Here is a 25,111-nt window from a genome sequence, read left to right as displayed (position 1 = left end):
AACTTACAAGAAAGGGGAATGCAAGCGTTGGGAAAATAGTTGTGAAGCTATGCTCAGTTTGGCCCAGCATTATGTATTATAAAAGCAGAACTTTTTTAGTATATTTGAAAAACCAGACATACATTATATAACATTATTTATTTATCAAATGTATTATTACACTGATTGTGCTATAGTGTGCATTTTTATAGTCAGATACCTTACTTAGGGAATCTGAAATTTTATATTTAAGATCTCAAAAGACAAATTTACTAGAGAATACATGATCATAAACAATTCCACCTGCTGTGGTACCACTGCTCTCCACATTCATTACAAATTACATACGTCATCATTTGTTCATCTGGATTTGTACTTCGCACCCAACCAGGAAGGAAGAGAGCTCCCCTTGCAATCACAGTAACAGTGCAATCAAATTTTTCACAGTGTCTGCATTTTATTTTGTTTGTATGTGAACCACTGATATTTTGGGGAAGCTGATGCTCCCAAACTACTGATTCAGTATATGAAGCCCTGAGCTGCTTCAGTTCATCATATGCCATTTCCATGGCAGACATTCCAGCAAATGTCTCAGGACTGAGAACTCCTATAAAGAGATTATGTTTTAAGTGAGAATTTTTAGGATTCTTCAAATTAGAAACTTTGCTTCGGATGCAATTTTTGTATTTCCTGTCATTTTTAGCATAAAGTGCAAAGATGTGCTGTTCAATTTCCTCAGCTATTTTGCGATGCTTTTCGCTATCTTCAGTACTTGTTGCAGAGTCAATCAAAGCTTCGTAAAGAAGTTTTGTGCATTTAAATCTCAAAGCCAAGGCATGATGCTGCTGTAAGTTTGTTTCATTAACACAACCAGACTGACTCAGTAACTGTAGATTTGCTTGATCCTTTTGCACATGACTTTCAGCGTTGTTTGAATGGTTTTCTGAAGGCAGCCAACTGCTGGAACTGGCAGGACTTGATTTTTCATGCTGATTCAGTTTTCCAGAAGAGTTTATATCTTCAGAGACTATTTGAAGGTGATTCAAATCTTCTTTTGCATTGTCAGGCACTTGTTTTTCTTGTATTGATTGATTGCAATGATTCTTATAAAGTGTTTTCCACCTTGACAGTAAATGCTTTGCCTTATTTTTCAGTACCATAGATGGACAGTTTTTGAGAATTCTGAATACAGCCTTGGCAATATCTGTTTCCTGAAGATTGTCAACAGTTACATCAACAGTTTCAAGATAAGCAAGATGATTTCCAATATCTTGATATCTTTTTCCAGACAGCAGATTCTCTATACAGCTAGCTCTAGTCATAATCTCTTTTTTGTCAGACATAGTAAATCCTAAAATGAAAATAACAAATACAGGTTTTTCTACAAGCAGTATATTTTGTATTTAACGGGTAGAGGTACAATGCAAGAAATCATGATCAGATGACTTTTGCAAAAATATTTTATCAAATATTCCAGCTACATATTATAGAAAGGCAAATATGATAGTCAGTACTAAAGATGTGTATACAGTGGTGCCTCGCTTAGCGAGTGCACCGTATAGCGATGTTTCCGTATAGCAATCCCTTTTTCGGGATCGCTATACAGAAACATACCCGATCTTCGCAATGGGGAAAACCCGCATTGCGAAGATCGGGTATTGCGGCGGCCATTTTGGAGCCGCCGAACAGCTGATCGGCGGTTCCAAAATGGCCGCCGGAAGCCCGGAAATGGCTGCCGGCAGCCGTTTTCGCGCCCTGCCCTCACTTAGCGAGGGCGCGAAAATGGCTGCCGGCAAGGGGAATCCTCACTGAACGGGTAAGTAAGCAAGGTATTGGAACGCATTAAACTAAGTTTAATGCGTTTCAATACGTTTCCTCTACCTGTTTAGCGACGATTCCGCATAGCGAGAGTTAATCCGGAACGGAATAACCTCGCTATGCGGGGCACCACTGTATTTGTCTTTCTGGACTACAACTCACATAATTGCTGTGGAGCTGTAATCCAATTCTGGAAGCTGTGGCTGCAGCCCAAGAACACAAATATGTATAACTTTCACTTTACAAGGTTTGCACACATCTTGTTACTTTAACATATTAGGGCTCCTGTTAAGGACAAACATTATTACCTGATATCAAGTTGCTTCCAGTTTACGGAAACTCTGTGATTTAGGAATAAGATGTGGCTAGATTTGTGTGTCAAAGTACTTGGTGATGAAGCCAGGCTTGGGAGTTCAGTTTCCCATTCTGCCTCCCAGGAGAAGAGTTAGTCTGTGTGGCCTGCACAATCCTAGAGTGCCACCAGAAGAATGGGCTGGTAAAGGCTTCTGAGTATTTGATATCTAAGAAACCCTCTCAAGGGTCACATAAACCAGAACTGACTTGATGGCACTGAATTAAATTATGAACTAGTGACCTCTGAAAGGTCCACTTTTTTAAGAACCTGCTCAGGACTTGCAAATTCAAGTTCCTGGATGCACACTTTAATATGACACACAGGTTTGAGTGTGTCAGGGAAAGTGAAAGCAACTACTTTACAAATCTGGACTCCTAGCAGAGTCACCAAAAGTGGAACAGTCAAAGCTGAGACAACAGATGTACCTATCATTTTTGAGAATTACAATCACATCAGCAGAAGATAGCTGATCATTCCAGTGGTAAATTGGGGCAGAGAAAAACTTAAAGGGTAGGGTAGCTGCTGGGCAGCAGCAGTAGTGCAAAGAGACAAACAATTTTCAGAGATGGCAGCAGTAACGCTCAAGCTAAATCTTGTTAATACAAGACAAGAGAAGGCAATGGTAAACTACTTCTGAATACCTTGAAAACTGTAAGACTACACAATCCAAAATGAAGGACAAAAGACAGGATATAATTCTTCTAATACATAAAATAAGCTACAGTCCAATGCATACTTACCAATAAACCCATTCAGGTTTACCTCGAAGTGAACAGACTTAGATGTACACTGTATAATTGTAGAATGTATAACTGTGCCCTGCAGTATCCTTTAAATATAGGATCCCAAGGTTGCTCTTTAAACACAAGTCTTTTCACAGGAAAGTACTACATTCTTTGTGCAGTCACAGAATTAGAACCAAAGGCAGAGCTCATCTAACAGGAGTAATTTCTTTTCCAGCAAAGGGACAAAAGACCCAATTGGGTTTGTTTGGCCTACCAAGGATTGCATCAAATTCTCACTGATTCTCAGTATGCTGCATCCTTTTTATATGAATAGATGGCTGGATAGCTCAGTAGTTTACGTATCTGGCTGTGGAGCTAAAGGTTGTAAGTTTAGTTCCCCGTTGTGGCTGTTGTGCGTACAACCACCTTGTATGGCCTTGGACAAGCTACACAGTCCAAGAGCATCCTCAGAAGAAGGGAATGCTAAACCACTTCTGAATAGTCTCTGTCTGGAGAACCCTAAAAATGGTTGAATATGTCAAAATTGGCTTGATATAAAAGGATTATTACTACGATATTTATATGAATAGTGAACTCCAAGATTCCTACATTATATTAGAGAGGATTACAGTCCACACTTTGCAGAATTCTGAACGTCACCTATCTGTGTGGGGTAAGCCAAAGGTTCTTACAATATATTGTCCCTTGAAAATCCTTGTAAAATCCTCAGTACTCTAAGGAAAAAGAGTATCTTGAGACCTGTTACACCTACAGCATCCCCAAATGGCTGTAGCTCTTGGCTTTCCCCCAGTGCAGAAAGCAAGACTAGCGGTGACAAGATAAAGATATATAGGCTAGGTGCGCACAAGTACATACCAAAGGCAGTTTGATAAGAACCAACCCTAGAAACCAACCCTGTCAATAATCAGCTTTGAAGCACATCAAATAAAATTGTGCCTTTGACATGTGCATAATACTTTCCCTTACAGCTTTTAAGTAATTTTAGAAGAAACAGCTGTGTTAGTCTGTGCAACTATATCAGGCCAAATCCAAAAGAAATAAACCAGGACAAAAAAACCCAACACCCTTTAATTTTAATTTATGTTCTTTTTTTCCTTTGGATTTTGCCTGATAAGCTTTTGGGTATTTATAAATATCACACATGGACTGAGAATTTTACTTCCACACCAGTTAGCATCCCAAAACACTGTATTTTCTGTCCTGAACTGTTACTTTCTTGTGTGAGGGATTAAAAACACTGGTCTTGAGTTTTTAAATATATGCAAAGAAGATTTAAAAAAAAAAAAGCACTAGGTACCTCTTCTACCTTTCCTCCCACTTCCAGTGGAGAAGCAGCGCTGAAAGTGAAGTTGCCCCTCTGGAACAGGGAAGGGCAGACTTTTGTCGGGATGTACTAAACGGATGATCACTGAAAGGGATGATCGGGATGATTGCCTGCAGTTCACCTCCAAGCCCCTAGATGTCACTATCTTATCTTTCTGATTTACGTGGGATGATGGGGTTATTAGTGCATATATGTATACCTGGGACTGGTCTCTATGCGTTTCCTGTGGGATGATGGCTGTATCTTTCTGATTTACGTGGGATGATGGGGTTATTAGTGCATATATGTATACCTGGGACTGGTCTCTATGCGTTTCCTGTGGGATGATGGCTGTATCTTTCTGATTTACGTGGGATGATGGGGTTATTAGTGCATATATGTATACCTGGCACTGGTCTCTATGCGTTTCCTGTGGGATGATGGCTGTATCTTTCTGATTTACGTGGGATGATGGGGTTATTAGTGCATATATGTATACCTGGCACTGGTCTCTATGCGTTTCCAGTGGGATGATGGCTGTATCTTTCTGATTTACGTGGGATGATGGGGTTATTAGTGCATATATGTATACCTGGCACTGGCCTCTATGCGTTTCCAGTGGGATGATGGCTGTATCTTTCTGATTTACGTGGGATGATGGGGTTATTAGTGCATATATGTATACCTGGCACTGGCCTCTATGCGTTTCCTGTGGGATGATGGCTGTATCTTTCTGATTTACGTGGGATGATGGGGTTATTAGTGCATATATGTATACCTGGCACTGGCCTCTATGCGTTTCCTGTGGGATGATGGCTGTATCTTTCTGATTTACGTGGGATGATGGGGTTATTAGTGCATATATGTATACCTGGCACTGGCCTCTATGCGTTTCCAGTGGGATGATGGCTGTATCTTTCTGATTTACGTGGGATGATGGGGTTATTAGTGCATATATGTATACCTGGCACTGGCCTCTATGCGTTTCCAGTGGGATGATGGCTGTATCTTTCTGATTTACGTGGGATGATGGGGTTATTAGTGCATATATGTATACCTGGCACTGGCCTCTATGCGTTTCCAGTGGGATGATGGCTGTATCTTTCTGATTTACGTGGGATGATGGGGTTATTAGTGCATATATGTATACCTGGCACTGGCCTCTATGCGTTTCCAGTGGGATGATGGCTGTATCTTTCTGATTTACGTGGGATGATGGGGTTATTAGTGCATATATGTATACCTGGGACTGGCCTCTATGCGTTTCCTGTGGGATGATGGCTGTATCTTTCTGATTTACGTGGGATGATGGGGTTATTAGTGCATATATGTATACCTGGCACTGGCCTCTATGCGTTTCCTGTGGGATGATGGCTGTATCTTTCTGATTTACGTGGGATGATGGGGTTATTAGTGCATATATGTATACCTGGCACTGGCCTCTATGCGTTTCCAGTGGGATGATGGCTGTATCTTTCTGATTTACGTGGGATGATGGGGTTATTAGTGCATATATGTATACCTGGCACTGGCCTCTATGCGTTTCCAGTGGGATGATGGCTGTATCTTTCTGATTTACGTGGGATGATGGGGTTATTAGTGCATATATGTATACCTGGCACTGGCCTCTATGCGTTTCCAGTGGGATGATGGCTGTATCTTTCTGATTTACGTGGGATGATGGGGTTATTAGTGCATATATGTATACCTGGCACTGGCCTCTATGCGTTTCCAGTGGGATGATGGCTGTATCTTTCTGATTTACGTGGGATGATGGGGTTATTAGTGCATATATGTATACCTGGCACTGGCCTCTATGCGTTTCCTGTGGGATGATGGCTGTATCTTTCTGATTTACGTGGGATGATGGGGTTATTAGTGCATATATGTATACCTGGCACTGGCCTCTATGCGTTTCCAGTGGGATGATGGCTGTATCTTTCTGATTTACGTGGGATGATGGGGTTATTAGTGCATATATGTATACCTGGCACTGGCCTCTATGCGTTTCCAGTGGGATGATGGCTGTATCTTTCTGATTTACGTGGGATGATGGGGTTATTAGTGCATATATGTATACCTGGCACTGGCCTCTATGCGTTTCCAGTGGGATGATGGCTGTATCTTTCTGATTTACGTGGGATGATGGGGTTATTAGTGCATATATGTATACCTGGGACTGGCCTCTATGCGTTTCCTGTGGGATGATGGCTGTATCTTTCTGATTTACGTGGGATGATGGGGTTATTAGTGCATATATGTATACCTGGCACTGGCCTCTATGCGTTTCCAGTGGGATGATGGCTGTATCTTTCTGATTTACGTCGGATGATGGGGTTATTAGTGCATATATGTATACCTGGCACTGGCCTCTATGCGTTTCCAGTGGGATGATGGCTGTATCTTTCTGATTTACGTGGGATGATGGGGTTATTAGTGCATATATGTATACCTGGCACTGGCCTCTATGCGTTTCCAGTGGGATGATGGCTGTATCTTTCTGATTTACGTGGGATGATGGGGTTATTAGTGCATATATGTATACCTGGCACTGGCCTCTATGCGTTTCCAGTGGGATGATGGCTGTATCTTTCTGATTTACGTGGGATGATGGGGTTATTAGTGCATATATGTATACCTGGCACTGGCCTCTTTGCGTTTCCAGTGGGATGATGGCTGTATCTTTCTGATTTACGTGGGATGATGGGGTTATTAGTGCATATATGTATACCTGGCACTGGCCTCTATGCGTTTCCAGTGGGATGATGGCTGTATCTTTCTGATTTACGTGGGATGATGGGGTTATTAGTGCATATATGTATACCTGGGACTGGCCTCTATGCGTTTCCTGTGGGATGATGGCTGTATCTTTCTGATTTACGTGGGATGATGGGGTTATTAGTGCATATATGTATACCTGGGACTGGCCTCTATGCGTTTCCTGTGGGATGATGGCTGTATCTTTCTGATTTACGTGGGATGATGGGGTTATTAGTGCATATATGTATACCTGGCACTGGCCTCTATGCGTTTCCTGTGGGATGATGGCTGTATCTTTCTGATTTACGTGGGATGATGGGGTTATTAGTGCATATATGTATACGTGGCACTGGCCTCTATGCGTTTCCAGTGGGATGATGGCTGTATCTTTCTGATTTACGTGGGATGATGGGGTTATTAGTGCATATATGTATACCTGGCACTGGCCTCTATGCGTTTCCAGTGGGATGATGGCTGTATCTTTCTGATTTACGTGGGATGATGGGGTTATTAGTGCATATATGTATACCTGGCACTGGCCTCTATGCGTTTCCAGTGGGATGATGGCTGTATCTTTCTGATTTACGTGGGATGATGGGGTTATTAGTGCATATATGTATACCTGGGACTGGCCTCTATGCGTTTCCTGTGGGATGATGGCTGTATCTTTCTGATTTACGTGGGATGATGGGGTTATTAGTGCATATATGTATACCTGGGACTGGCCTCTATGCGTTTCCTGTGGGATGATGGCTGTATCTTTCTGATTTACGTGGGATGATGGGGTTATTAGTGCATATATGTATACCTGGCACTGGCCTCTATGCGTTTCCAGTGGGATGATGGCTGTATCTTTCTGATTTACGTGGGATGATGGGGTTATTAGTGCATATATGTATACCTGGCACTGGCCTCTATGCGTTTCCAGTGGGATGATGGCTGTATCTTTCTGATTTACGTGGGATGATGGGGTTATTAGTGCATATATGTATACCTGGCACTGGCCTCTATGCGTTTCCAGTGGGATGATGGCTGTATCTTTCTGATTTACGTGGGATGATGGGGTTATTAGTGCATATATGTATACCTGGCACTGGCCTCTATGCGTTTCCAGTGGGATGATGGCTGTATCTTTCTGATTTACGTGGGATGATGGGGTTATTAGTGCATATATGTATACCTGGCACTGGCCTCTATGCGTTTCCTGTGGGATGATGGCTGTATCTTTCTGATTTACGTGGGATGATGGGGTTATTAGTGCATATATGTATACCTGGGACTGGCCTCTATGCGTTTCCTGTGGGATGATGGCTGTATCTTTCTGATTTACGTGGGATGATGGGGTTATTAGTGCATATATGTATACCTGGCACTGGCCTCTATGCGTTTCCAGTGGGATGATGGCTGTATCTTTCTGATTTACGTGGGATGATGGGGTTATTAGTGCATATATGTATACCTGGCACTGGCCTCTATGCGTTTCCAGTGGGATGATGGCTGTATCTTTCTGATTTACGTGGGATGATGGGGTTATTAGTGCATATATGTATACCTGGCACTGGCCTCTATGCGTTTCCAGTGGGATGACGGCTGTATCTTTCTGATTTACGTGGGATGATGGGGTTATTAGTGCATATATGTATACCTGGCACTGGCCTCTATGCGTTTCCTGTGGGATGACGGCTGTATCTTTCTGATTTACGTGGGATGATGGGGTTATTAGTGCATATATGTATACCTGGCACTGGCCTCTATGCGTTTCCAGTGGGATGACGGCTGTATCTTTCTGATTTACGTGGGATGATGGGGTTATTAGTGCATATATGTATACCTGGCACTGGCCTCTATGCGTTTCCAGTGGGATGACGGCTGTATCTTTCTGATTTACGTGGGATGATGGGGTTATTAGTGCATATATGTATACCTGGCACTGGCCTCTATGCGTTTCCAGTGGGATGACGGCTGTATCTTTCTGATTTACGTGGGATGATGGGGTTATTAGTGCATATATGTATACCTGGCACTGGCCTCTATGCGTTTCCTGTGGGATGACGGCTGTATCTTTCTGATTTACGTGGGATGATGGGGTTATTAGTGCATATATGTATACCTGGCACTGGCCTCTATGCGTTTCCAGTGGGATGATGGCTGTATCTTTCTGATTTACGTGGGATGATGGGGTTATTAGTGCATATATGTATACCTGGGACTGGCCTCTATGCGTTTCCTGTGGGATGATGGCTGTATCTTTCTGATTTACGTGGGATGATGGGGTTATTAGTGCATATATGTATACCTGGGACTGGCCTCTATGCGTTTCCAGTGGGATGATGGCTGTATCTTTCTGATTTACGTGGGATGATGGGGTTATTAGTGCATATATGTATACCTGGCACTGGCCTCTATGCGTTTCCAGTGGGATGATGGCTGTATCTTTCTGATTTACGTGGGATGATGGGGTTATTAGTGCATATATGTATACCTGGCACTGGCCTCTTTGCGTTTCCAGTGGGATGATGGCTGTATCTTTCTGATTTACGTGGGATGATGGGGTTATTAGTGCATATATGTATACCTGGCACTGGCCTCTATGCGTTTCCAGTGGGATGATGGCTGTATCTTTCTGATTTACGTGGGATGATGGGGTTATTAGTGCATATATGTATACCTGGGACTGGCCTCTATGCGTTTCCTGTGGGATGATGGCTGTATCTTTCTGATTTACGTGGGATGATGGGGTTATTAGTGCATATATGTATACCTGGCACTGGCCTCTATGCGTTTCCTGTGGGATGATGGCTGTATCTTTCTGATTTACGTGGGATGATGGGGTTATTAGTGCATATATGTATACCTGGCACTGGCCTCTATGCGTTTCCTGTGGGATGATGGCTGTATCTTTCTGATTTACGTGGGATGATGGGGTTATTAGTGCATATATGTATACCTGGCACTGGCCTCTATGCGTTTCCAGTGGGATGACGGCTGTATCTTTCTGATTTACGTGGGATGATGGGGTTATTAGTGCATATATGTATACCTGGCACTGGCCTCTATGCGTTTCCAGTGGGATGACGGCTGTATCTTTCTGATTTACGTGGGATGATGGGGTTATTAGTGCATATATGTATACCTGGCACTGGCCTCTATGCGTTTCCAGTGGGATGACGGCTGTATCTTTCTGATTTACGTGGGATGATGGGGTTATTAGTGCATATATGTATACCTGGCACTGGCCTCTATGCGTTTCCAGTGGGATGACGGCTGTATCTTTCTGATTTACGTGGGATGATGGGGTTATTAGTGCATATATGTATACCTGGCACTGGTCTCTATGCGTTTCCAGTGGGATGACGGCTGTATCTTTCTGATTTACGTGGGATGATGGGGTTATTAGTGCATATATGTATACCTGGCACTGGTCTCTATGCGTTTCCTGTGGGATGACGGCTGTATCTTTCTGATTTACGTGGGATGATGGGGTTATTAGTGCATATATGTATACCTGGCACTGGTCTCTATGCGTTTCCAGTGGGATGACGGCTGTATCTTTCTGATTTACGTGGGATGATGGGGTTATTAGTGCATATATGTATACCTGGGACTGGTCTCTATGCGTTTCCAGTGGGATGATGGCTGTATCTTTCTGATTTACGTGGGATGATGGGGTTATTAGTGCATATATGTATACCTGGCACTGGTCTCTATGCGTTTCCAGTGGGATGATGGCTGTATCTTTCTGATTTACGTGGGATGATGGGGTTATTAGTGCATATATGTATACCTGGCACTGGTCTCTATGCGTTTCCAGTGGGATGATGGCTGTATCTTTCTGATTTACGTGGGATGATGGGGTTATTAGTGCATATATGTATACCTGGCACTGGTCTCTATGCGTTTCCTGTGGGATGATGGCTTTATTTTTTTAGTGGTCCCTCAACATGGAATATTAATTCGTTCCAGAACAGCAAATATATGTTGAACCCATAAATATATGGAAAACTGGTAATCTGTTATGGACCCATCAAACATGTAATCCCAGTATAAAAGAAAATAAATAAATGAAGGAATGTAAGCACACAAATAGGTCATAGAAACAGCTACTTGCCAAAAAAGTAGCAATTGTGTTCAAAGCAATTTTTTTTTTTTTTTTTTTTAAGTATGGAGCTCATGACTTGCCTGTTACCATTCACAGCACAGCTGCTATGCTTATTTTATATAAGGAGTATTATTTGTTTGCAGCTTATCAGGTGCTTTCACCTGCCTTGGTGCTGGCTGTTCTGTGGCCGGCTCCAATGGCCAGGTGCTAGACATAGCAGGAAAGGATAAGACTACAGCTGAAGTCTGTATCTGATATCTCCCCATAGTGTACTCATTTTACAGCGTAGCCAGCAGTGTACAGCAGCAGCACAGTTTAGCTTTAAAGGGTACCAGACACCTAGGACAGGCTTCCCCAATAACCCCAGTGGATTAAACTAGAGGTTATAAGATATAATTTATTATATTGATTATTTATATTGTTACTTTGTTGTATTTTTTGTGATTGCTTATTGATCACTATGCAATAAGGATTGTGTAATTTGCATATCAACCCAGCATTTGTCTGCATCCATTATCGGGTTTTTTATTCTTGTCTATTTATTGTCTGTTTATTTAATATTTAATAAAATGTATCATTTTTAATAAAGGCTGTAGTTTATGTCTTTTTTTTAGTGCATATGATCTAGTTTGACATATTGGCCCATATATTTGACCGTATTGGTCAGTTGTTTATAGGTAGTATATTGTAATTAGTATATTGTAATGCAGTATTGCTATCAAGCGGTCGCATAGTCTAATCTAGTCCCATAATGGGGCTAAAAACAAAACAGAATTAAAACACAATATTTAAAAAATGAAATAACCCTAAACCCAAACCGTAGGCCCAAAACCTAACCCTAACAATAAACCCTATGTTTAACCCCTAATCTTAACTCCAACTACAACCCATAACCATAATTCAACCTTCCACATGAGTTGACCTCATGCCCGTCAAACTTTCACAGTTAACCTAACGGCCATCGATTAAACAGCTGGAACTGCTGTGTTGATAATCCAGGTATCAGTACAGCGCACCCTTACTTTAGGCACATACTGTGATAGAACCTGTAACCCTGCATCACCTGTCTGTGAAGGCAAGCTGAGACCTATTGTACCACAACCAGTTTTGTCTGTAATAGCTGATTTACTCTCAAGGGTGACAGGTTAGTTTATTGGGGATCTGGCTGTCTATGGCCAGTAGGTCAATTCTCCTTAGGTCAACTGTGGAAAGTCGACAAGCAGAACATCGGCTCTTGTGCAAGATTGACTATATAAAATGATCGACTTGCAGAAGATCGTCTGTTCTGCAAGGTCAACCTCCACAAGGGTAATATTCTGACTGTCGAGTGTCCTATCATCGATATTATGAAATTAACCTTTAAAGGTTTGTGGTTAGGGTTACCCTAACCATATACTGGGATGACTCGCTGCAGGACCAACTCCCATTTGACTCCTCCTATATTTACCAATGCACATTCTGGCACACTCAATGCGCACGTGATGTGCAAAGAAAATTGATGGATCTTATGGTCAAATAGAAGGAACATAAGATTCAACGAACGTCGAGCGGGAGTGCGTGTTTAAACAACATCTTACATAAAAATATACTGTGACCACACGATGCATGATGTCATCCTAGTGTATGGCCAGCATTAGAGTTCAAACTAACAGATCTAGTTTATTGTTTTATCTATTATGGACAGTTTGTGATGCTGGAAGTTGTGGTTCTGCTGGAATTATTCAGTATAGCCAGTCTTTGAGAAAAATTATTTATTGAAACCATGCAGAAGAAGTTCATACAGTGTTTTTGCAACTATTTCACTGTATCCATTAGGATACCACACTAAAAGGTGTCAGACAGTACCCTAACAGATGCTGTAAGAAAGCCACAGCAATCCCATGGGGGACAATAGAGCAGTGTGAATCCGGCCTACTCCGGTGATATCTCAAGTTGGACAGAAGGTCAGCAGGTTGGCTTGTCTGATGAAGAGTTGGTTAGATTTATGCCGCGCTGTTTTAGTTGGACAAACAGGTTTGATGGATGAAAGTTTGGAGGGTTGTGGTTAAGTGAGGCTAAGTCCACACTAGGTCCGTGCAGCCTCCGTTCGTGCTGCACGGACCTAGCACGGAATGTAGACAGAACACCGACGGAGCATTCTTCCGCCGATGTTCCGTTCAAGCCTATGGTTAGGCTTGTACGGAACATCGACGGAAGAATTGCTGCATTCTCCGTCTATGTTCCGGCTAGGTCCGTGCAGCCCGAACGGAGGCTGCACGGACCTAGTGTGGACTTGGCCTTAGTCTGATGTATGGCCAACATTAGACATTGTATGCAACCATTTTTGAATCCCTTGTTAGGCTCTGTCCCCTTGCAGACACCCACTCCCCCCCACCCCCCTCATTCTGAAGGGAAAAAAAATATTGCATGATACATTTTTTATTCCATTTAAAAATAACAAAATTTTATGGACTTACAGAACCCCCAAAGAAGTCTACAGAGGTCACGTTTGTTCAGTCTGTATAAACATGCAGACGGAAGAAATATGCCCATTCAGTCCGTTCTGGATGGAAAAGCTCTGCAGACTTTGTAAACACCAGTGTGGACCCAGCCTAAGCATTATTAAAGTATATCAAGTTCTTTGTGGGGGATTCTCTCTTCTTATCTTTGTCTACCTCTTGATAATTTCTGTTAATTATTCTGACCTGTTTATGACCTCCATGTATCTTTACCAATATACAACAATCTGGTCACATGTCCTTTCTGTGAGATGCAAAGAAGATACATTTAATTGAAAGCATAAAACCCTGTGTGATGCAGAGGTAAGTCAGATCTGTTGGACCTCTGAGATCTTTGAAGGTGCTCATAACTCCAGCTACTTGAGTATTTGTTACTGCTGAAAACTGGTCTTTGGAATTTTTCATCATGGCCAATAGACCATTTTTACAACATCTTCAAGAAGAACTCACATATGAATACATTTCTGATCTTATTGAAAAAGTATTCAAAAATGATATATCTGGTGAATGTGTCATGCACCAACCACCAGTGGCTCCAAAAGGAGGAGAAGTCTACATTTTTGTGGCTCTGGAAAGCCTACACAAGAATGACTATTCAAGGGACCAGTACAGATGGATCTCACGTGGAAACAACAAGCAGCGAAAATGGTTTATTGAAATGCAACTATACAAAGCGTAAGTACACTTAGTGTAATCTTTTTATGTTAGTTACAATAGTATCCTTTTGTTAATTATATATATATATATAATTATAATTATATATATATAATCCCAGTGGTGTGTGTGTGTGTGTGTGTGGCTGTGGCCAAAACTACCTCTGACAGCCAGCAGGTGGCAGCATCAGAAAGGGCATGTTAAAAAAGGGCTCTTGCCTCGGGAAGTAACTCACTTCCCCTGAGGAGGCCTGGGCTAGGCCGAAGCGCATGACAAGAACCTTTTTAACATCTTAAGTAGCTTGATTTGACTAGAATGCACGAGTATCCTGCACGGGTTAACTTGTGTATATATATATACACACACACACACACACACACACATATATACGGTCTCCATGGTGGTTTTGAACGCTCCTTCCATTGTGGCTGCTTTTGCATTAGTGCTGGAAAGGTACAGGTTTTTGTAGGACCCTTCCAAATGGGGACACCTTGGCGCTCGGTGAAAGGGTTCGACTTAAATGTAGGTGCCATGAGTCCCATTCATTCACTTTTGCCAGTTGGTGAGCTGGTGTTACATATTGCTGCAATACATGCTTATATCTTGGTACATTTAGCAGTGTGTCGCTATAAGCATATATTGCAGCAATATGTAAAACCAGCTTACTGACTGGCAAAAGTTCAATATAGGCGTCATGAGCTCCTCTTTTTAAGGCAAACCCTTCCACTGAGCTCTATGTTGTCCCTGTTAGGAAGGGTCCTACAAACACCTGTCCCTTTTGCAAACTAATGCAAGAACTGCAATAGCAGCTTGGTTAGTTTAATCCATTAGACTCTGCCTGTTCTCCAATGTATGCTGTGACGCCCAGAAACCGTGTGTTCTACAAAACAAAAGCACATGTAGCCCAAATCCCATCGGCTCCATCATGGGCCTTTTTTTGCGGTGTACCAGCACATATTGTGCAACAACAAGCAAAATTCCGTGTGAACACTGCCTCAGTGTACATTATTAATTATTATTATTATTATTATTATTATTATTATTATTATTATTATTATTATTATTATTATTATTATTATTATTATTATTATTATTATTATTATTATTTTGTTTATTACATTTTTTTTATGTTGATAATCATTAAAGACGTTTTGCTCAGTTTTAAACTGTATTTTACGCATTTGTTTTCTAGGTATTTTGCAATAAAGGATCCTAATGGCAGAGGAAAAAAATGTATTTTGTCGTTCAAGAAAAATGTATGGAAATATATCACGGGACCAAAGAAAAACATTGTAATAATTCATTATCTTGGCGATCATTCACTTTATCACCCTACTCAACATGGTAATGCGAAATCTTTCCGACCATTTATACCATCAACACCATCATTATTTGTGGAAGGAAGGTTAGAGTGTATTAAACATAATGCTCCTAAAAAAATATATTCTGAGATGCACAGTAAAGCGTCTGCAGAAGGAGATAATGCGAGAATTGCAGTAAACCGTCCCAGAGATTTGAAACAGATTCAAAATCTAAAATACTCTGAAGACCTTAAGAAGAGGAATAAAGATGATTTGTTTGCAACACTACAGCTTGCTTACCAAATAGAATTTATTCGAATTATTAATGTTTTTCCAGATCTTGTTGTATTAGCATGGAAAAAGGAAATAACAGATCTAGCAAAAGACCTTTTAACCATGGCACAAAATGATCCAACAACTAATCAGATGATTTCCTATGATACAACATTCAACCTTGGTGACTTCTATGTTTCTAGTTTTGTACTAAGAAATACTATTTTACAAAATGATCCAATTTTTCCTGTTGCGTTTATGATTCATGAACGGAAATTTCAAAAACACCATGAAAAATTTATAAGTGAACTTTCACCTAGTCTAGACCTGAGCAGCATTAAACATATTCCTGTGGTAACTGATCGTGAAAAAGGAATAATTAGTGCATTCAATAAAGTTTTACCCAACATTCCACTAGTTTTGTGTGGAAATCACATCCTAAAAGATGTTGAATTTTGGGTAAAACGTGCTGGTGGAAAAAAAGACGACATCAAAGTTTTAAAAGATCACATTGAACAGTTACGAAATGCAGAGAGCAAAGAAGAGTGGGTAATTAAATATGAGCAATTTAGAATACTGTGGTCTGAGTCTTTTAGCAATTATTTTGAAAAATACCTACATGAGCCAATGTTTCAATTTTCAAGCAGGTTTTATACCAAACAGTTTCATGCATTTAAGAACAAAACATCAACCAATAATGTCAGTGAAAGTATGAATCGCATTTTAAAGGATGCAACTGATTGGAAGGAACTACCGTTGGACAGCATTCTACTTTGTTTTGAACATCTACAGACATTTTATTTGTATGAGTTCGAAAGGGCTCAATATGGCCTTGGAAAATTTAGACTAAAAGCTACATTTCAAGATCTTTTGAAAAGGCCAACAGAACATACACAGTTTCCAGACTACTTACCCATAGAAAAAATTGTTTTTAAGGTAAAATCACAGAATCCGGATACAACACCAACTATAAATAAACAATCATGTCAAAGAATGACACAGACTTCCATAGCCAATTTATGTATAGAAAGAAATTTAGTTTCTCTGAATACACAGTTACAGGTGTTTATAGTTAAAAATCCTTTTAAAAAAGAAGTGCATTCTGTCTTTTTATCCCCAAAGCCAAGTTGCTCATGTAAAAGCTCTGGTCTCTGCTTTCATATAATCGCTGTGCAAAAAGCTACTGGAATTTTTATACAAGACACTTTTTCATACTGCCTATCAACATTAAGAAAACAAGCAAGAAAAAAGCGCTGTGAGGGAAAATCAGGTCGCAAAAAACCACGCAAAGAAGATTATGCATATATAACAGAACCAGCGCCTGATTCAATGCTTGCACGTAGTACACAATTTGCCACAAAAGAAGAAACATCCATTATAGAGTTGTCATCAGAAAGTAATTCTGTTGATTTAATTGTTGAGGATTTCCCATGTCCAAAAAACACAAGTACCCCAAAGAAGATAAACATTCAGAAAGAGAATTATCCCTGGCACAATATTGAAGGCGACTTTGACATCCGCACACCATGTCTAAAACCCCAGGCTTGGCTGGAAGGAGACATTTTAGACTCTGCATTAATAAACATTATAAAGTCATCTGCTCTTTCCAGCTGTTGTTTTGCTGTGCCAACCCATTATTTCCATGCTGTGGCCAATGGAGGGTACTTGCCTTTTTTAAAACTGGCAGATCATATGTCCCTTTTAAACTTTGATGCCTTACTTTTTCCTATAAATACAGACCTATCTTTGTATGGTGGAGGGGTACATTGGCTTTTAGCTGTTGCTGATCTTCGCCAGAAGAAAGTAATAATACTGGATTCATTGTCAAACAATGCATATGACAAGTATTGCCAAATAATACAAAAAATACTTTATGGCATTTATGCTTTATGTTCAAATGTACAGTATCTAGAGACTGAATGGACCTGGATAGTAAGTGCAGACTGCCCAAAACAAAACAATGCCTATGACTGTGGATTACACGTTTTAATCCACACATATAGCATATGTAATGGACTTCAATATATAAAAAATTTTGACAGTTTAAAAGTGCGAAAGTGGCTAGATGAAGTGGTGAAACTACTGGATTACCAGCACATGGGAGAAAAAGGAGAAAAAATACACCAAAGAATATCACAAAAAATGTTAATTTATAATCCACCCATGATACAACTAATGGAAAGAAATACAGAAGAGGACATAAGAAATTTTGCATCCCACTATGGCAGTGCAGAAGGTTGGACAATGTGCTCATCAAGCCATTGTTTTCTAGACTTAGAACACGAAGAGAAACAAATTTTTTGTGTCATATGTCGAAAGTGGTATCACCAAAAATGTGAAGCATCAAAAGGAAGAATACCAACATATTATATATGCTTACAATGCAAAAGAGATAAAATACCTTCTTAAAAATTGGTTTACATAAAATGTTTATACAGGAAAAGCTTACCTCCCACCACTTGATAGAGATTGTACTACATCTCACTAATTACTTGCTTTGTTATTTTATTCTTAAACAGTATTAAAAAAAAAGTTTGTACCAATTTTTTGCTTGTGGATTACTAAGTTGCATTTGGGGGTGTATACAATATATCGGAGCATATTTGTGTGGTTACATGTGTGTATGTATACATCTATGTAGATGACAGATGATCATGAGCAGTGGGGACACTTTAACCCCTTCCTGATACATTTGTTTTTTTCTGAGCGTTCGTTTTTTCATCCTCGCCTTTCAAGAACATAATATTTATTTATTTTTTTGGTCTACGACCAAAAGGGGTTTAAGGGTTTGTTTTCTGTGCTTGTACTTTGTGTTCACATTGTTTATTTTAGCCTGTAATGTACTAAGAAATCAGTAAAAAATTACTATGTGGGGTAAAATGTGGAAAAAAAATGCAATTATGCAATTTTTGAGAGTGGTTACTTTTTTTGGAGTTCATAGTTCGTATAAATGACAAGTTGTCTTTTATTGTGCAGGTTGATACTATTCAAGTGAAACCAAATATGTGTAGTTTTTGGTACACTATGGTTTTAATACCTAAAAAAAACCCCTTATTTTTATTTTTTTATGCTCAAAATAAACAGAATTTTACAGACATTTATGGAATCCTCATAGAAGTCTATGGGTGTCCCTTCTGTTGTGTGTGCATAAGGATGAAAACAAAAAAAATAGGTCCATAAAGTGCCACTCAGCTGTTTCAGACGGAACAGCTAAGCAGAACTTGGAAACTCCAGTGTGGACCCAGCCTTAAACATGTTATACTATATTAAAGACCTCCATACACTACGGCGATATCTTAGACCACCAATGAGACTACCCCCCCCCCCACTTTTCACAAATATGAAGCCTATAGTAGACCACATTACACACACTAGCCAACAATGTTTATGGCCTGGACTACTTTACCCACTATAAATGCATTTCAGTCACACAAATGACTATTTCATTTTCTCAAGAAATATATACTATTCTAAATAGTCCAATGTGTTAGCAGAAGAAATTGAAGTTCCATATAGAGTTGAAATTATTTACCCCATCATCCCACGTAAATCAGAAAGATACAGCCATCATCCCACTGGAAACGCATAGAGACCAGTGCCAGGTATACATATATGCACTAATAACCCCATCATCCCACGTAAATCAGAAAGATACAGCCATCATCCCACTGGAAACGCATAGAGACCAGTGCCAGGTATACATATATGCACTAATAACCCCATCATCCCACGTAAATCAGAAAGATACAGCCATCATCCCACTGGAAACGCATAGAGACCAGTGCCAGGTATAAATATATGCACTAATAACCCCATCATCCCACGTAAATCAGAAAGATACAGCCATCATCCCACTGGAAACGCATAGAGACCAGTGCCAAGTATACATATATGCACTAATAACCCCATCATCCCACGTAAATCAGAAAGATACAGCCATCATCCCACAGGAAACGCATAGAGACCAGTGCCAGGTATACATATATGCACTAATAACCCCATCATCCCACGTAAATCAGAAAGATACAGCCATCATCCCACTGGAAACGCATAGAGACCAGTGCCAGGTATACATATATGCACTAATAACCCCATCATCCCACGTAAATCAGAAAGATACAGCCATCATCCCACTGGAAACGCATAGAGGCCAGTCCCAGGTATACATATATGCACTAATAACCCCATCATCCCACGTAAATCAGAAAGATACAGCCATCATCCCACTGGAAACGCATAGAGGCCAGTGCCAGGTATACATATATGCACTAATAACCCCATCATCCCACGTAAATCAGAAAGATACAGCCATCATCCCACTGGAAACGCATAGAGGCCAGTGCCAGGTATACATATATGCACTAATAACCCCATCATCCCACGTAAATCAGAAAGATACAGCCATCATCCCACTGGAAACGCATAGAGGCCAGTGCCAGGTATACATATATGCACTAATAACCCCATCATCCCACGTAAATCAGAAAGATACAGCCATCATCCCACTGGAAACGCATAGAGGCCAGTGCCAGGTATACATATATGCACTAATAACCCCATCATCCCACGTAAATCAGAAAGATACAGCCATCATCCCACTGGAAACGCGTAGAGGCCAGTGCCAGGTATACATATATGCACTAATAACCCCATCATCCCACGTAAATCAGAAAGATACAGCCATCATCCCACTGGAAACGCGTAGAGACCAGTGCCAGGTAAACATATATGCACTAATAACCCCATCATCCCACGTAAATCAGAAAGATACAGCCATCATCCCACTGGAAACGCGTAGAGGCCAGTGCCAGGTAAACATATATGCACTAATAACCCCATCATCCCACGTAAATCCGAAAGATACAGCCATCATCCCACAGGAAACGCATAGAGGCCAGTGCCAGGTATACATACATGCACTAATAACCCCATCATCCCACGTAAATCCGAAAGATACAGCCATCATCCCACTGGAAACGCATAGAGGCCAGTGCCAGGTATACATACATGCACTAATAACCCCATCATCCCACGTAAATCCGAAAGATACAGCCATCATCCCACTGGAAACGCATAGAGGCCAGTGCCAGGTATACATACATGCACTAATAACCCCATCATCCCACGTAAATCAGAAAGATACAGCCATCATCCCACAGGAAACGCATAGAGGCCAGTGCCAGGTATACATACATGCACTAATAACCCCATCATCCCACGTAAATCAGAAAGATACAGCCATCATCCCACTGGAAACGCATAGAGGCCAGTGCCAGGTATACATACATGCACTAATAACCCCATCATCCCACGTAAATCAGAAAGATACAGCCATCATCCCACTGGAAACGCATAGAGACCAGTGCCAGGTATACATACATGCACTAATAACCCCATCATCCCACGTAAATCAGAAAGATACAGCCATCATCCCACTGGAAACGCGTAGAGGCCAGTGCCAGGTATACATACATGCACTAATAACCCCATCATCCCACGGAAATCAGAAAGATACAGCCATCATCCCACTGGAAACGCGTAGAGGCCAGTGCCAGGTAAACATATATGCACTAATAACCCCATCATCCCACGTAAATCAGAAAGATACAGCCATCATCCCACAGGAAACGCGTAGAGGCCAGTGCCAGGTATACATATATGCACTAATAACCCCATCATCCCACGTAAATCAGAAAGATACAGCCATCATCCCACAGGAAACGCATAGAGGCCAGTGCCAGGTATACATATATGCACTAATAACCCCATCATCCCACGTAAATCAGAAAGATACAGCCATCATCCCACAGGAAACGCATAGAGGCCAGTGCCAGGTATACATATATGCACTAATAACCCCATCATCCCACGTAAATCAGAAAGATACAGCCATCATCCCACTGGAAACGCATAGAGGCCAGTGCCAGGTATACATATATGCACTAATAACCCCATCATCCCACGTAAATCAGAAAGATACAGCCATCATCCCACTGGAAACGCATAGAGACCAGTGCCAGGTATACATATATGCACTAATAACCCCATCATCCCACGTAAATCAGAAAGATACAGCCATCATCCCACTGGAAACGCATAGAGACCAGTGCCAGGTAAACATATATGCACTAATAACCCCATCATCCCACGTAAATCAGAAAGATACAGCCATCATCCCACTGGAAACGCGTAGAGGCCAGTGCCAGGTAAACATATATGCACTAATAACCCCATCATCCCACGTAAATCAGAAAGATACAGCCATCATCCCACAGGAAACGCGTAGAGGCCAGTGCCAGGTATACATATATGCACTAATAACCCCATCATCCCACGTAAATCAGAAAGATACAGCCATCATCCCACAGGAAACGCATAGAGACCAGTGCCAGGTATACATATATGCACTAATAACCCCATCATCCCACGTAAATCAGAAAGATACAGCCATCATCCCACAGGAAACGCATAGAGACCAGTGCCAGGTATACATATATGCACTAATAACCCCATCATCCCACGTAAATCAGAAAGATACAGCCATCATCCCACAGGAAACGCATAGAGACCAGTGCCAGGTATACATATATGCACTAATAACCCCATCATCCCACGTAAATCAGAAAGATACAGCCATCATCCCACAGGAAACGCATAGAGACCAGTGCCAGGTATACATATATGCACTAATAACCCCATCATCCCACGTAAATCAGAAAGATACAGCCATCATCCCACAGGAAACGCATAGAGACCAGTGCCAGGTATACATATATGCACTAATAACCCCATCATCCCACGTAAATCAGAAAGATACAGCCATCATCCCACTGGAAACGCATAGAGACCAGTGCCAGGTATACATATATGCACTAATAACCCCATCATCCCACGTAAATCAGAAAGATACAGCCATCATCCCACTGGAAACGCATAGAGGCCAGTGCCAGGTATACATATATGCACTAATAACCCCATCATCCCACGTAAATCAGAAAGATACAGCCATCATCCCACTGGAAACGCATAGAGGCCAGTGCCAGGTATACATATATGCACTAATAACCCCATCATCCCACGTAAATCAGAAAGATACAGCCATCATCCCACAGGAAACGCATAGAGGCCAGTGCCAGGTATACATATATGCACTAATAACCCCATCATCCCACGTAAATCAGAAAGATACAGCCATCATCCCACAGGAAACGCACAGAGACCAGTGCCAGGTATACATATATGCACTAATAACCCGTTTTTAGATTAGTCATACATCTTTACAAGCTTTATGTTGGTTATTATTTGTTTAAATTGAGCTTAAGTGAAAAAAGATAGTGACATCTAGGGGCTTGGAGGTGAACTGCAGGCAATCATCCCGATCATCCCTTTCAGTGATCATCCGTTTAGTACATCCCACTTTTGTCAGCCGGGAAAGAGAAATAAAACGCACGAAATCATCCGCCGACAGAACGAGAGAGCACAGCCCCTCTTAAATCTAAAGTGGGCAACCCTGGCTCTTCGAGGATTATTGAACTGCGATCCCCATCCGCCCTCAGTAGCACAGCCAACGGCGAGGAATCATGGGAATTCTAGTCCAAAAGCCAATCTGGCGTAGTGGCTCCCTGTCAAAATCTGGATTTCAGTTCCCAGAATTCCCGGCGGAGCCGCTTAAGGCTAGACGGCCACCCTTATTCTGGAGCTAAGGGAGAGAAACCCCACCCAAATAGGAATTTGTTCGCAACCGCTCCCGTTTCCTCTCCCCTTTCTTGAACGGATCCACGGAAGTTTAGCTCACCGACCTTCCTCCCGGACCGACTCCCCTCGCTCTGCGGGAGCTTCTCTCCACGCTTGCGCACTCTCGACGCCGACGCTCGCTGCGGGGGGGGGGGGGGCGCGGCTGTGTTTGTGATTGGTGGGTGACGCAGAGCCCGTGTTAGTAGGGAGGCAGAAAGCGGGTCGGGAGGCGAAGGCGGAGGGCGGCTCAATTTGGACTGACCGGGCGGGCAACTCTATAGGGCTTTTTTATTTTAACAGTTCCAAAGCGGTTTGCACTATTACTGGGTCAAAGCTCGAAAATACATTAAGTCATAAGAGCCAGATACGGAGAATTGTTCTGAAACTTAGGAATATTTCATTCGATTCGCTGATCGTCCACTATTTTTGTCTGTCTGTCCCTTTTATAAGCGTGTGTGCGCCAGCGCTTACATGTATAGTGCCCTCCAGTGTTGCTGTTGTTAATAATAATAATAATAATAATAATAATAATAATAATAATAATAATAATAATAATAATAATAATAATAATAATAATAATAATAATAATAAATGTGCCGTTTTGACTGTGCAGTCACATGTCCTCGTGCTCCGAAGTAAGTCCGGTGTGTTTTCAGTTAACCCGCAATATGTCTTGAACATTTCTTCCGGATTAAATCGGGGGGTACATTAGGTTTTGAATATTTTGTCGCAGCAGGAGGGTTGACGATTAAAGTGGTAACGAAACTCTAAATTATGTTCCGCAGCAGAACATAAATTCGACGTTTTTTCCCCTGCAAAGCAATTTGTACCTTTGTCGCTCAGCAAGTTCTTGACACCCAGTCTTTTAGGTACAGTATGTACATTATTTTGAATCTCTGCTACCCTCTGCTGGTGCGAGACAGTACAAAATGTTGACAGGCTTGAATTGAAATTTCAGATGGAACAAGAGAAGCCTCAAGGATGTCTGGAAAGGGAAAAAGTGATTTAGTCCTTCAGCAAAACCCCAAAACAAGACTGGGTAACACCCTTCCTGGGCCTTCCTAAAAAGCAGCTGTGATTTTGAGTACAGCAAGACCTTTCTTCAGGCTGGGCACTGCCAAGGTTGACAGGCTAGGTGCGAAAATGGGAAAGTCCAGAAGATTACCCTGACCACATGGAAGAGCACCCAGGTCTGTTAAAGTAACATCTAAGAGGGAGGCTCCAAGCTTCTTATGTCAGCCTTCAACTCTGGCAATGCAGGATGAATTGTTTTGCCCTCTTTCTGTAGGCAAAGGATTGTCAGTGGGTTGTAGTAGAAGAAGGAGTGTAGCCATGTTAGTCTGTGCAAGCTTGTAGGGAAAAACAAAATGAAAAAATAATAAAAATTAAAAGAAATAAAAAAACATGGTGGTGCCTTAAAGACTGTTAAAACCTGCTAAGTATCTTTGTGTACTCTGCTCCTAGCCAAGTAGGAGCTATAACAAGCTCACATTAATATATATATATATATTAATGTGAGCTTGTTATAGCTCCTACTTGGCTAGGAGCAGAGTACACAAAGATACTTAGCAAGTATCCTTGAGTAGCCAAA

At 41.3% G+C, this 25,111-nt stretch overlaps 2 protein-coding genes across 5 annotated transcripts in view; both read right to left on the bottom strand.

Annotated features, from left to right (window-relative positions):
* RAB9A (RAB9A, member RAS oncogene family) overlaps positions 1-23,654 on the bottom strand; it is a 39,781-nt gene extending 16,127 nt beyond the window's left edge. Inside the window, exon 1 of the mRNA XM_078390387.1 lies at positions 23,586-23,654. The gene's annotated coding sequence lies outside the window, so the exon portion shown is untranslated. The remainder of the gene's footprint in view (positions 1-23,585) is intronic.
* On the bottom strand, positions 124-23,668 carry TCEANC (transcription elongation factor A N-terminal and central domain containing). Of its 4 annotated transcripts, XM_020786704.3 has the most exons (3): positions 23,211-23,261; positions 4,196-4,283; positions 124-1,330 (listed from the first exon to the last, which is right to left on the bottom strand). In XM_020786704.3, the coding sequence occupies exon 3, from the start codon at positions 1,320-1,322 to the stop codon at positions 267-269; it is 1,056 nt and encodes a 351-aa protein (XP_020642363.3). In that variant the 5' UTR covers positions 1,323-1,330; positions 4,196-4,283; positions 23,211-23,261; the 3' UTR covers positions 124-266. The 4 variants fall into 4 exon arrangements, with proteins under 4 accessions (XP_020642363.3, XP_020642362.3, XP_020642365.3 ...); XM_020786703.3 differs by lacking the exons at positions 4,196-4,283; positions 23,211-23,261 and adding an exon at positions 23,586-23,668; XM_020786706.3 differs by lacking the exon at positions 23,211-23,261 and having other exon boundaries at positions 2,893-4,275.
* Positions 23,669-25,111: the final 1,443 nt, after the last annotated feature.

Source organism: Pogona vitticeps, chromosome 3 (assembly GCF_051106095.1).
Source record: "Pogona vitticeps strain Pit_001003342236 chromosome 3, PviZW2.1, whole genome shotgun sequence".
Taxonomy (NCBI): domain Eukaryota; kingdom Metazoa; phylum Chordata; class Lepidosauria; order Squamata; family Agamidae; genus Pogona; species Pogona vitticeps.
The sequence above is the reverse complement of the archived record's forward strand: the minus strand, read 5'-3'. Positions and strand labels throughout refer to the sequence as shown.

What these genes read in the sequence shown, in the direction of transcription:
- TCEANC (XM_020786703.3), bottom strand. Translation starts at nt 1,322, where the DNA reads ATGTCTGACAAAAAAGAGATTATGACTAGAGCTAGCTGTATAGAGAAT.